Source organism: Barbus barbus (assembly GCF_936440315.1).
Source record: "Barbus barbus genome assembly, chromosome: 2".
In the NCBI taxonomy this organism is placed as follows: Eukaryota; Metazoa; Chordata; class Actinopteri; order Cypriniformes; family Cyprinidae; genus Barbus; species Barbus barbus.
This window is the reverse complement of record NC_136730.1, coordinates 12,664,556-12,678,997: the sequence shown is the minus strand read 5'-3', so window position 1 is coordinate 12,678,997 and position 14,442 is coordinate 12,664,556. Positions and strand designations below refer to the sequence as shown.

Sequence of the window (14,442 nt, the reverse complement as noted above, 5' to 3'; positions counted from 1 at the left end):
CAGTCTGTAAGTTTTTGGATGATTTTGAAAGAAATTTCTTACGCTGACCAAGGCTGCATTTATTGGATCAAAAATAGTTTGAGTAATATTGTTAAATATCATCACAAATTAAAATAACTGTTTTCTATTTGAATATATTTTAAAATGTAATTTATCCCTGTGATGCAATGCTGAATTTTCAGCATCATTACAGTCTTCAGTGTCACATGATCCTTCAGAAATCATTCTAATATACTGATTTACTGCTCAAGAAACATTGCTTATTATTATCAATGTTGAAAAGAGTTGTGCTGCTTCATATTTTTGTGGAAACCACATGATACATTTTTTTCAGGATCGTTTAAATGTTCAAAAGAACAGCAAAATCACGTCACTTTTATTGTTTTAATGCATCCTTCCTGAATAGAAGTATTAATTACGTTCTACAAAATCATACCCCAAACTTTAGTGCATATTCTATTATGAATATAGCCTATGTATTTGGTAGATACACACAGGCTACCTGCAAGGCAGCAATACATAATGGACAAAGCAGACAGAAAATTGAGTTTGTTTTTGAAACACAAAACAATCAGAGCTTGATTTAATAAATATTGTTTTACACGAAGCAGCATCAGTCTGCACTTAGCTCTGTTTTATGAACTCACTGAGAGCAGAACAAGTCATTTATGTAAGTGCACCCCATGATTTTCTCCTATTTCGACCTCTTTCATCATCTGAAAAGGACAAAATCAGGCACAATACTTGTTCCTGCAGTTGTCGTGCAGAACTGCTCTGTGGAACTGCATTTATCTTGTACTTTGTTCTTTACTGCTGCGTCTGATTCCACTGTATTGATTAAACTAAGAAGGGCTCGTCTACATTACTGTGTTGTCTCATAGCAATTATAACCTCTCATCTTCGCTCAATACAGTTGTGGGAGTGTTTGCTTTCCACCTCATTCTCCATCTCAGAGCTTAGAGGCATGAGTCTCCTGAATATATTTTATAGAAGCACAGTCAAAATGTAGATTTATAATGAATGAAATGCCACAAGCCAAAATTTTATTCAGCTGAACTGAACTGTATATGTTTTTTTTTGTTTTTTTTATGTCACAAAGTGCCATAAAAAATAGACACATCACAGAGATGTTCACTGCAATTAGGTCAACACAGAGACATAATGGAGAAAGCAGGAGGACGATAGAGAGTCATTGTGGCAGAGCCTATGACAGACTGCTCATTATGCCTGTCTTAATTCACATGCTGTTTGTCAATAAAGACCACCAGGGCAAATCTCAACGCTTCTGCCGCTTAATGAGGCAATGAAGCATGTCAAATGCAGTTTCTAACAAATTCTATCCAAATGCAAACAAGAAAAGAGTAAAAACTTCTATTTAAAATAGTCTAGTATGCACCAATGCAATTCTTTGACGAATATCAAGATCCAAAGAACAGCATTTATTTACAATAGAAATCTTTTGTAACTTTTTACTGCCACTTTTGATCAATTTTCTGTATCCTTGCTGAAGAAAAATATATTAAAGTATAGGCACATTTTTTTGTCTACATGCACATATATATGTATAACTAATTGATAATAGTGTTTAAATTTGAGGATAAGCCTATAATATAATATTTCAAGTTGAAGCAGGACAAAATAAAGTAGAATCAAGTACAGAAGATCATTTTGAAGCAATCTTTACCCAAAATGCAAATTCTGTCATTATTCATTCACACTCATGTAATTTCCATCCTGTATCTGCCAATTTTCTGTGGAACACAGATTTCAAACTCAAAAAAAGACAATGAAAACAAAAAAAAAATGTACCACAGAAGTCTTCAGAAGCCTGACTGAGGAACATACTGAAATGAAAGTTATTACTAATAACGTTACTTTATCAAAATTCAAATAATAATTTGAGTTTGAAAACACGGTCATGGTCATTTTTACACATGCTGTAACCAAACAAGGCCATGCCAAATCATAAATATGTAGTGAATAATCAAATTGTTCAGGATTTTTCAGTGAATAATGACTTTTTATTATTCAGTCTGCTCCTCACGAGTTATAGAATGACATCAGAAGACTATGAATATAGTGCACATGTAATAAAGAGCACTTTAATGGTGACAGACATGGTCACAACGAATTGTTCCTCTATAGAAATGAGCAGTATAGCTCATGAGCAGTAGATTCTTCAAAATAATCCCCTTGTGTTTCACAGAAAAAATAACAGAGCATTTAATACAACATGAGTGACTAAATAAAGGCCAAATTTCTCTTTAATGTGAGGACAGACTGCATTTTTAGCCTTTTGGTAGAGAGTGTTTGGTAATTCTTATGCTGATACAGAAACTCATGTCTGAAAGGAGTCCCCAGACATTATTTGATTTGAGAATATGGATTGCATCCAAAGAGATTTAATGCATTTCATTCAGAAACGGGATCAGTATCGCAGGAATCATTTGAATTCAAATGACTTTGAGCAGCACTGAAATCAAGGTCTGACTGGAGCAGTTGACTCCTCGTCTTCATAGAGGACTTCATCAATAAGAATATCATGTTCACCCACTGGGACTTCAGCACACAGCTGCTCTTTGAAAGCCAAGGCGATGGTGTACGGCTTTCCCTTCGGGTGCGTCCTACAGCGCTCCAGATACGTGTCGTAGAAACCCTTTCCTCTGCCAAGCCGATTCCCCTCCTTATCAAATCCCAAACCAGGCATGAGGATCAGATCTAGTCCTCCTGTAACAAAATTAGAAAGGAAAGACAGTAATTAAATAAGATTATGTGGATTATGCAGATTTGCTTTTGGAGCTCAAATTACACCATTACAGCACAAAAGAGTCAATTTTCAGGCCTTAAGAACCAAAAAATGTGCGGGGAAGCCAAACATGCTTTGAAATGAAACCACTGAGTGGATTTCAGGCAATACAGACTCACATTTAAGAGCTAGAAATGCAAAGCATCTCTGTGCTTACAAAAAAAAAAAAAAAGTTTTCTGAAAAAAATATTCTGGCTATTTATAATGGAAAATATGCATCATGCATGCTTTCTAATTGACGGATATAATCAGTGCATGTCTTTACACAAATTACAGTAGCTTCTTTCAGATGATAGCTGTAGACATGTAAAGCAATGACAACTAGCTAATTAGTGGCTAATTATAAGAATTACACAAAATAGATTTGAAGGTTAGCTGATTAACACAGGAATGTGGCAGTAAATATACTGCAAAATATGCTGAAACTAATATAATTTAATGCTGAGCTAGTCATTAGTCTAAACTCAATTTCTTAGAGGAAGAAGGTGGTTTGTTTTGCAGTCCATACATAGCTAACAAACCTTCTATTTTCAAACTTCAAAAACATAATTTTTCAATGTTGTAAATAGAAAAAAAAATATTGGATTTTTTTACAAGGAAAAGACTCTTAAAAACTCTAAGCTAAAATTTAATGTGTAATTCATAGTCATTTCTTCATATCCGTTTGTGAAATTTACTGAGCAATTTCTAGAATTATTATTATTTTTTCCAGTGAGTCTCATGATGTGAGATCAGAAACAAATTCTGCTGTTTGTAAACCCATTTGTATGCAAAATGTTTAGAGCAACAGTGCACTTGTGAACAGATTTATGCTCATGCAGCCAACAAACAAAATCACTCTGGGCTGCATTCATGAAACAAGCAGAACTAATTGTGTACAAATCATGGGTAAACCCATTAGAATGCAAACTTTGAAATTTAATGCAAATATTTACGAATGGATTATAGCACTGCAGAATTGGTGTAATATTTACTTTTGCCAGATGTAAACTGCAAAGATGGCACAGAAGCGCTTCTGAAGTGGTGGTGTCTGCACAGACCGTTTAATGCTGCTCAGAGGTGGCATAAATGCATTTACGCAATTACAACAGTATACTTTGATACTAGGGGCTGACCAGGCATAATTTAGTCTGGCTTTTATGCAGCATTGAGTTTTGAGCAGACTGTGTAAAGATGCCTTTTTAATAAAATTCAAATTCCTTATTTAGAATTGCTAGTAAATTTCACAAATAATAACAGAAAATGGCAAGGAACAAACACTCTACAATTTAAGTTCACAATTTGGGCTACAAGAAACATGACTAGAACACACCTCTAGGTAAACTTCATAAACCTGTTTGGTGAAACGCAAGTAGAACCAATTTCTGTGCATCTCATTCGTAAATCCATTAGTATGTATACTATCATACTGAAATGCATTCAGCAATTTATGTACAAATGGATTTACTTTCTGCTCGCGAAGAGAAACAAATAAACACAACGTATTAAATTTACACAATGAGCCTCATAAAACACATTTCTGCATTAACTGTTAAACTAAACATAAATTGTTACATTAAGTTCAATGTGACAGTTTACAAACAAGCATTTACATTCCGCTGTTGTAGCCAACAAACACACTACATTCCTAATGAGCCTGTTGGGCCTCGTTCATGAATAATGATTTTCTGCATTTTTGTAAATGCATTGTATGCAAATTGGATTTCAATTTATGCACAAATGGATTTACGTTCAGTTTATGTTCATGAATGAGGCCCATTGCTTATAAAAGGCCTTACAAATTTGCAGATTTTCAAGACAAACTATAAATGTACGTTCATTGGTTTTCATGAAATCTGTGTTACGAGTCCATTAAATATTGATTTCAATGGTGTGAACGTCCCACAATCACAGCCTGTTCCTGCACCGCTTGTTTAATATTTCACTGTCGGCTGTGTTCTAACAAGCCTGTCTTCAACATTCATTAATAATGCATCTACACAGAACAGGAGTATTACATACACATTTTTCAACATGACACAACTGTGATGGAAAATCATAAGGAGTTGCTTTAAATAAAAAACACAAGGCAGTAAGATGACAGCATAGTCTCAGAGAGCTTCAACCGTATACTTCAAAATACAATTTTGTTATTAATGAGTCTATAAACAAGACTACTCGTATTTAACGTCCTACTCAAGCAATTTCAGATCTTTTACTTTCATAATTTCTGTAGAACGTCTTTCTCAGGCCTTCTGAGACTGTCCAAGATCTCAAATCATCATTTTGTCTCCAAATTGCTCAAGGTTTCAATCTGAAAGTGCATCAGTCCTTTGCAGGATTTCAAAAAAAATCTTCTCCCGTCTCATCTCTTCATCTCATCTATTTATCTGCCGATCCCAGTTCACAATTCTCTGGTGTAAGAGGTGAAGCAAAAAAAGGATTTGAAGAAACACAGGCTTGTGCTGATGGATTCTTTTTTTTACTGTAGATGAAAAGCACCCTTTTATGATTGTTTTAATTTGTTTCGATGACAAAACCTCAGTCATATAATGCTGCTAAAATGTGAAAAGAGGGAGACAAATTGAGATTTCTACTGTAATATATGTGTGTGAGAATTAAATAAAAAAAATATACATTTTTAAAATAGCACTTATTCTGCAAGGATACATTAAAAATAGGTCAATACCGATACATTTATCACAAAGTTATATTTCCAATAAAGCCGCTCTTTTGAACAAAGAATCCGGAAAAAAAAAAAACGTATTAGGGTTTCCACAAAACTATGAAGCGGCACAACTGTTTTCAACATTGATAATAATCAGAAATGTTTCTTGAGCAGCAAATCAGCATATTAGTATGATTTCTGAAAGATCATGTGACACTGAAGACTGTAATGATGCTGAAAATTCAGCTTTGATCACAGAAATAAATTACATTTTACAATATATTCACATAGAAAACAGTAAATTGTATAATAATATTTCACGATATTATTGTTTTTACAGTATTTTGATCAAATAAATGCAGCTTTGGTAGGCATAAGAGTACTTAAAAAAAGGATTAAACATTTTCAATTCACTAAAACAGCTGTATTTGTCAGAGACTCATTTCATGTATGGTTAGGCATATACACTACTAACAGCTGCGCCTATGAGATGATGCTTTTCATACTGCAGCCGGAAATATGAGTCATTCCATCCAGACGGCACAGTTCATTAAGTTCAAATGTTTGTTGGAATCATATAAAAACTTGTTGATTTACAAGCGGCACGGTTTGACCTTAAGGGAAGACAGTGAGGAATGGAGTGTTATTGCAGGATTAAATGCTATCGGAGCACCTCAGTCAGACACACCAACAGATGAATGTTGGTGTGAATGAAGTTCAAGTCGCTGGATTCAAACCATTCAGTCTTGTTAGCACTTAGTGTCACAGTGATGTACTGCCAATACAAGCATGCAAAGATTGTCCAGCACACCGATTCAAAGCTTGTCCCTCCTTCAAACACAAACGATTTCATCTAGTCACGGCCTTCTTTTATTTCTTCTTGTTGGCAACAGTTGTTAAAGTCAATGTCCATTTTACTACTTCAATCATGTCAACCACCAAAATTATCATAATAACCTAAAACAATATCTAAATAGACATTATAAAATTTATATTATATCAGGGTTACTATCATAAACTAGGACAAACTGTTTAAAAAAAAAAATAAACATTTAATTTATGTTGAAGTACTAAAATAACAAACTTCAATTAAAATAAATAGATAAAAAAACTAAAAAAAAAAACTAAAAATGACAAAAATACAAAACAAAAGTGAAATAGCACTGTATTATGTACAAAATAGCTCAAATTAAATAAACTAAGCCTAATAAACTGAAAACAGAAAACATAAAAATAAAATATCTAAGTATTAACAAAAATTATAATAGTGTATCGGTGATACTAAAATAACACCTATATTATAGATTTTATATTATAACTAAAAATACTTAAGCCATTTAAACACAATGAAATGACTAAAACTTTCAAATTAAAGTGAAAACAATATATAAATAAACTCAAATTAACATTATCATAAACCATACCAATGATACTGAAATAACTTATATATGAAAATAAAACTAAAACTAATAAATAAAAAATAAAAGTAAAATGACAAAAACACAACAAAATGACTAAAATTCATAATGTAATTCATATCAATAATACTAAAATAACTCTATTATATAAAGAAAAGTTGTTTCAGAGGTGAAACAAGTTATTACATATTAATGAAAGCTTTAAAATACCAACATTTTAAATCCTGCGTGCACTGAATCGTCCACAATAAAACCAGAAATCTCTATTTAGAAAGCAAATAACTTGAAACTTTTAGTTCATGTTGACTTTAAAGGCAAACATCTCTACAGGCGAGAGAAAACTGCAGGACGTCCTGAGCTCATGGTGGTAGTTTCACTCTGCGGGAACAAAATGCATAAAAACAGCCACCTTCCTCTCTCACACCGGAACAGTTCGGCGCGGTTCACATATCAGCCCTCATTTCTGTCTTTCCTTCCCTCTCTCCTGAACGGCTGTATATTTCATCCGCTCCTCTCTCTTTAATGCACATATACACAAACACCCCATCAAATCTGGGTCTAAAACACAGACTTTAATCTCTGAGTTATTACTTACTCCACAGGGGCGGGAGGCTTTGGTCTGCTGTCCTGTAACACCTGCCTAGTTTATATTCTGCACCACACGGACACAGTCAGATGGCTGATTTCTTTCCTATTTGCTTTAGAAAGCAAGCCATTCTGCTAGAATGTATGGTTTATTTATAGCTATAATTAGCCTGATGATAAATAATAGAGATGAAATAAATGATGGTAAATTAGGACGATTAGATGAAAAGCACATCTTTGATAACCCACGGTCACAAAACCCATAAATACTAGCTGTATGCAGGCAATGGCATGATTTATGAGTCATAATTCACTTACTGCAAATTAATGTGGGGAATATATTAAATATGATGGTAAGTTCATGACTCAGGCAGTATAACAAAAGTTTAACAGTAAACACTTTGTCAATTACTAAATTACACAATAATGGAGAAAAAGACCCTGCTCATGCATTTTTTTTTTTCTTAATACACATTTCTGGTCTTATTGTGCATGATTTATTGGAAAATATTATCGCAAAGGAACACATAAACCACCTCCAACCTCTGACTTGCTTCAGTTAACACCCACTTTTCACAATTTCTGATGGATAAAATCAAGTTGTGTCTTGCATTCTTTAACTAAAGTTTCCATACTATCCTGCATTAATTTAATAATCCATAAATAATAGAAGTACAATGTGTTGCTAACTTATTTCATGTTAGATGCATGATGCATTTAGAGAGAATATCTTATGATTACAGTAAAACTAGGTGGCGCTGCGATCTGTAGTCCGTACTGCTAGTGTACAGTCATTCGAGACTGCAATGCAGTGTCTTGGAAAAGTGCAAATATTCAACCACAAATTGCAATAGTGCAGTAACAAACTGAAAATATCGTAATGTTAATGTATAGATGCAATCTAAAGATTCAAAGCAATATAAAACAACAAAACTTGAATGCACTGTAAGTGAATATGAAACCAAATGTAACTGTGGAACGAGAGCACCCTCTAATGGTACAATATTTCCTTTTTCCACATCTCCTAATACCAGCATAACCTCTTCTCACATTATAATAATAATACTAATAATTATATAATATTATTATTAATTATATTAGCTAAGAGCTCTGTGAATGTGCATCAGAATTTATTTAGTATATTTTATTACAAGTAAACTAAAATTCAGTCTGATGGAATCATTTCTCATGATTTTCATTTTTCAATTGTGAAAAATTGCAGCTGTGATTTGCAATTCATTTTTTGTTCGCTTGTTTGTTTTTAAAGCTTGTTGAAAATGTTGATTTATAAATCAATATATAATACTAAATAATATTTTTTTATATTAAACAAAAGGAAATATTACTATTATAATATTTAACTAAAATGTAGTATTTAAGAAAAATATGATCAATTTTATTTTACAATACAACTTTTTTCTTTTTTTTTTTTAAGAAAAGCTTGTTTGTTGGGCTGCAAAGTTTGGTCAAAAATGTTGTGATTTAAAAATCAATATGATAATTTTTTTATTATTAAACAAAATAAGAAATTTGTTTTTTATTGCTATTGCAATAATTGTGAAACATCTAGTATTTAAGAAACACTACAGTTTTATTTTAAAGCATAACTGTAAAATTACAATATCAATACCAATATTTATGACTGTCTTATTCACTGTGGCATTTACTGCAGATTGAGTGGATCTGAGACGAGTTGCTCACATGTAAATGATCACCATATTGTGCTTTACTCTGAATCTTGCAGCTTATACTGTATCTTTAATTAAATTGCAGCCTCTGTGTTTTGATAAGCCATATTTCACGACAAGTTTTTTTTTTTGGATAATATAACACCAGAAAACACACTTTCCCTTCCAGGAACTCGAGCTGCGTCGAAGCGCTAGGGGAACGCCCACAGCGTGACCGCGCTCTGAACCAGAGTGTAACCTGTCCAATGGAAGGGCGAGACATCATAGGCGGGTGACGTCACTGACCGGAAAGCATATAAGCATGTGCGGTGGAGCCGGCGATTGCTTCCAGGAATGAAGCAACCGCTCGCAGGGATACAGGAAGTATGGCCTCGAGACGCAGCGTCTCGTTCCCTTCAGGGAACCAGGGTTACATACGTAACTGAGACGTTCCCTTCCAGGAACTCGAGCTGCGTCGAAGCGCTAGGGGAACGAGATGCCCACGCCACCAGACTTCCAAAATACCTGCCCTGTGTGTATTACTGGGAGCACAGCGAGGGCGAGAAACAGAAGAGCCGGGAGTGGCCGTAAGATCAAGGTGATAGAACCGAACAAAGGTGAGCCCCAGAGGCGAAGGGATGCCTGAAGATTCATAGGCCAAGGAAATGGTATACACAATCCACCTGCTAAGGGTCTGCTTAGAAGCAGGCAGACCCCGCTTAGGAGGACCGAAGCAAACTAGCAATTGGTCCGTCCTTCTCCACAGGGCAGCTTTGTGGACGTATGCGTCCAGTGCTCGCACTGGACACACACAGTTATGCTTTCGCTGGTCAGGCTCCCGAAAGGGAGGAGGACTGAAGGCCTGCAGCATGACAGGCCGTGGTATAGAAGAGGGGATCTAGGAAATAACCCGCTCGAGGGTAGATAAACGCTTTGGCCAAACCAGGGGCAAAGACGAGATAAGAAGGGGCCATGAAGGGCCTGCAAATCCCCACTCTCTTAAGAGAAGATATCGCCAAAAGGAAGTAAGTCTCAAAGTGAGAAAGCGATCAAATATCTCTTCAAAGGCTCGAATGGAGGTTACAGAGAGCTTCTAAAACCACAGCCAGGTCCCCGGAGGGACACGTCGTACAGTCCCTCACCTTCAGGGTGGAGTGAGTTACCCCTGCGGAGAAACGAGCCTGCAGGAACTCCAGCACTGTACCAATCGGGCAGTTAACTGGTTCAAGGTGGCGGTCTCCGCACCAAGAAGTGAAATATTTTCACTTCAGGGCATACAGTTTCCTCGTAGCTCTGGATTGGAAGATGGTCTCAACAACCTCGGTTGAGAGACCGGAAGCTATGAGCTGCGCCCCCTCAGAGGCCAGAACTTCCACACGTAATGCGCGCGTCGCCTCGGCAACGTGCGCTGCAACAGCGAGCACTCACTCAGAGGGGGAAGAACCGCACACGCGGGCTTCCACGAGCGAGAGCGCTAGATCTGGGGAATGCAGGAGGAGATAGGGCGAACCCGTCTCCAACCTGTTCGCCAGATCCATGTTGCCATCCAGAACTCCCGGGAGCAGAGCGATCGGGGAAAACCGTACAGACGAAGCCTCGGCCAAGCCTGTACCATAGCGTCCAGTCCCAGAGGAGCTGGAGGAACTAGAGACAACCAGAGGGAACATTGTGCTTCGACGCAGCGTCTCGTTCCCTTCAGGGAACCGGGGTTACATACATAACCGAGACGATATATGGCTAAATGTGCAGCATTCAGATGCATTTCAAGTGTTTTTTTAAAGGTGCTTTTTGACTGTACTAAAGCATAAAAATACCATACTATGTTTGCAGATATTTAAGAAGCATGCTAAGTTAACATACTTGTTTATCTGAAAAAAAAAACAATGCTACAGTCAGTTATTCTCCTTTGCAAATGTGTGTTCCAGGCTGGAATGTCAGTCTCTGTTTTGGTTTGTGAAACCCAATTGTATTTCGGCACCCCGGGTTGCCAGTTGGCGGAAAACACAGCGCATTTCATTTCAGTTATGGAAGCTGCCAAACGAAAGGGGTCAGTTCCTGTTGGTGTCGTCAATCTGGCAACCTGCGTGTGCATCCGGTCTGAGGAGGAGGGGCCGGGTAAAAAAAAACCCTCTCCAATATTTAGAATTTGGACTGCAATGCCTAGTTCAACCACTTAGTGTCAATCCTACATACAGCACCTTTAACAAGTACTTTATTAATATTTATTTGACATGTAATAAAATGTAAATAAAAAAAAAGAGGATGCTGTCTTCTGTCAATCTCACCTGTGGCCAGGGCTTCTTCTCTGTTGCTGTCGTCGTCTGCTGGCTGCTGGATGTTCCAGGACGTAAGGGGCAGCGTCTTCACATCCTCCACGTCTCTGAGTCGTAACATGTCCATATGACTGCTCTTGGTGAAGTATCTGGGAATGAAGCAGACTTTGCCCCTCTTGAAAATGTCCTGGAGGATGTCGTCTGTGTGCACCTCATCATGCATGTTCAGGAAGACAGCGACGCGCTGGCTGGACAGGTATTTGGGATGCCTGAACAACTAGGCGCACATTTGGCTAGTTGTTAATAAACAAATTATATTGTTCATAGTTTGTGTGTAACATGATTAACATGAACGGTTTAACTGCAAGAATTACGATTACAGTTGTATATTGCTTAATATAGGATATGTAATAACGTGTCTGTATTAACATAATATAATTAATGTACTAAACAAAAACACCTCAATATGAAACAAGTATATTGATATTTTTTAGCTGATTAGGAGTAAAAATATAACCAAAGCACTTTCCACACACCTGCAATTGAAAAGCGCTTTGGGATTAAGAGTACGAACATTCACACAATCAGTATATGTGGTTTGAGGGTTAATGATCTCTAAAGCCGGGCTTTCAATCTTTTAGATGCCACAGACTATTACATATGTGACCCTGGACCACAAAACCAGGCTTAAGCGTCACTTTTTTTAAATTGAGATTTATACATCATCTGAAAGCTGAATAAATAAACTTTCCATTGATGTATAGTTTACTAGGACAATATTTGAATATCGGACAATATTTGAAAATCTGGAATCTGAGGGTGCAAAAAAAATCTAAATACTGAGAAAATCACCTTTAGAGTTGTCCAAATTAAGTTCTCAGCAATGCATATTACTTATCAAAGATGAAGTTGATACATTTGCGGTAAGCAATTTACTAAATATCTTCATGGAACATCTTTACTTAATATTCTGATGATTTTTGGCATAAGAGAAAAATGGATAATTTTGACCCATACAATGTATTTTTGGCTATTGCTACAAATATACCTCAGCGACTTATGACTGGTTTTGTGCTCCAGAGTCACATATCATAATTGTGCAGGGGACACCCATCCTTAAATTTCAGAGGAATCTATACAGTTTCTTGTATAAAGACAATTTATACTGCCAAAAATATAAAAAATGCATAAATATTATTTTGAATCGAAAACATTTAGTTTGTATTGTAGCATTATTTTTTCCTACTCATTACTGCACTATTAATATAATATTACAGTAGGTATTATATTATTTATCTGTTGTTATTTAAATATAATTTTTATTTATATATCTATTAGTGCTGTCAAACGATTAATCACATCCAAAATAATACTTTGTTTACATAATATGTGTGTGTGTGCTGTGTATATTTATTATGTGTATATATAAATACAAACACATGCATGCATGTATATATTTAAGAAAAAATATGTTATGGTAATATATTAAATTTAAAATATAAGAATATAAATATGCATGTAAATATTTCCCAAATATATGCTGTATGTGAGTTTATGTATATACATAATAAATATACACAGTACACACACATATATATATATTATGTAAACAAAAGCTTATTTTGGATGCGATTAATCATTTGACAGCACTAATATTTATCCATTTCAATATATTTTTATTTATATTTGTTAATTGTTTTTCCTGTTTATATTGTAACATTATATGTTTCACAGACATGGTTTAAGCCTAGTCCTAGACTAAACTGTAAATCTGAGCTGTTTCAGCTGAGCTAAACTTGCACTGACTGACTATAAAATATATCAGTGCCTTTGTTTTGTCTCAAGATGCACCCCAGTAATGTTTTTTATAAGCATGTTTATAAAAATTACTGAAATGTCCTAACTGAACTATGGCCTAATCCTGGTTTAGTCTAAGCCCTGTCTGTGAAACCAGGCCTAAAAAATTTTCTACTCTCTACTGAACAATTGCCTGCCTTACAGAAATGCAAAAATAGAAGGACAAGCAGGAGACCAGGATGTAAAGACACTCTAAAATAATGTGCAAAATTTTTTTTTTTATTATATCCAAAATCTTAAAAAGAAATGTGTGAGTAGCCAATGTGAAATTAGAAATAAAAATAAAATAACTACATATTAAACAATTACCTTTTGCGAGACAACTCGAGACTGTCTCAGTTTCTCCAGATCACTCACTGCAGCCACTCGACCCTTGATTTCTCTCCTCAAAGCTTGTTTTGCTGCACGCAGAGCTGCCATAATGAACCTGCGCTGCCCAAATCTACTGCAAACAGTCTAAAAGCAGACCTCTGAGATCATTGCAGCAGCTCAGTTAATGATTAACTCGTGAGAAAGCGATAACAACAGTTCAATCTGCACGTGTGCGTGCGATCTGTCAATGCACGATAGATTAGTCGCCCTGAGTGGGCGGGGCTAGGGTAAAAAAGCCTTAAAGGAACAGTCTTTTGAAAACTTGCTCATTTGTTGCAAACTCGATTGACTTTTTTTTTTATTCAACATAAGATTTTTAAGTGGCCCTCTTTTTTGTGACTGATAAATGAAAGCATAATTTTGCTTAAACTTTTGCTATTAATATGCGAGCATTTTAACTTAAAAAATCTTACTTTGTTTCATTAACATAATCATAATACAAAGTTGTTGTTTTTTTAGAGTTAATGTTTGCTTATTTCAACTAAAATGCCTTTTGCTTTCAAGTTAGCATATTAAATATTAGAAAGCATGTTTTTCAAAATTACTGAAATGTCCTAAAAATTACTGAAATGTGTTAAATACTTTGTTTCAAATAATTTTTGTGAACATTAAAAATCAAAATATGACTTCATATATATTTCTGTAAAACTAAAAACAGTATTCTGACCTTTACAAAATTTATAAAAGAGAAAGTGATCATTCTAAATGTTGTTATATTTTAGCTGATTAAGTGAAGTGACATTCAGCCAAGTATGGTGACCCATACTCGGAATTCGTGCTCTGCATTTAACCCATCCAACGTGCACACACACAGCAG

The 14,442-nt window shown here is 35.4% G+C and overlaps 1 protein-coding gene across 1 annotated transcript; it reads right to left on the bottom strand.

Annotated features, from left to right (window-relative positions):
* Positions 1-359: 359 nt before the first annotated feature.
* Positions 360-13,841, bottom strand: mthfs (5,10-methenyltetrahydrofolate synthetase (5-formyltetrahydrofolate cyclo-ligase)). Its single transcript, XM_079438676.1, has 3 exons — positions 13,563-13,841; positions 11,409-11,673; positions 360-2,727 (listed from the first exon to the last, which is right to left on the bottom strand). The coding sequence occupies exons 1-3, from the start codon at positions 13,671-13,673 to the stop codon at positions 2,480-2,482; spliced, it is 624 nt and encodes a 207-aa protein (XP_079294802.1). The 5' UTR covers positions 13,674-13,841; the 3' UTR covers positions 360-2,479.
* Between the last annotated feature and the right edge of the window lie 601 nt (positions 13,842-14,442).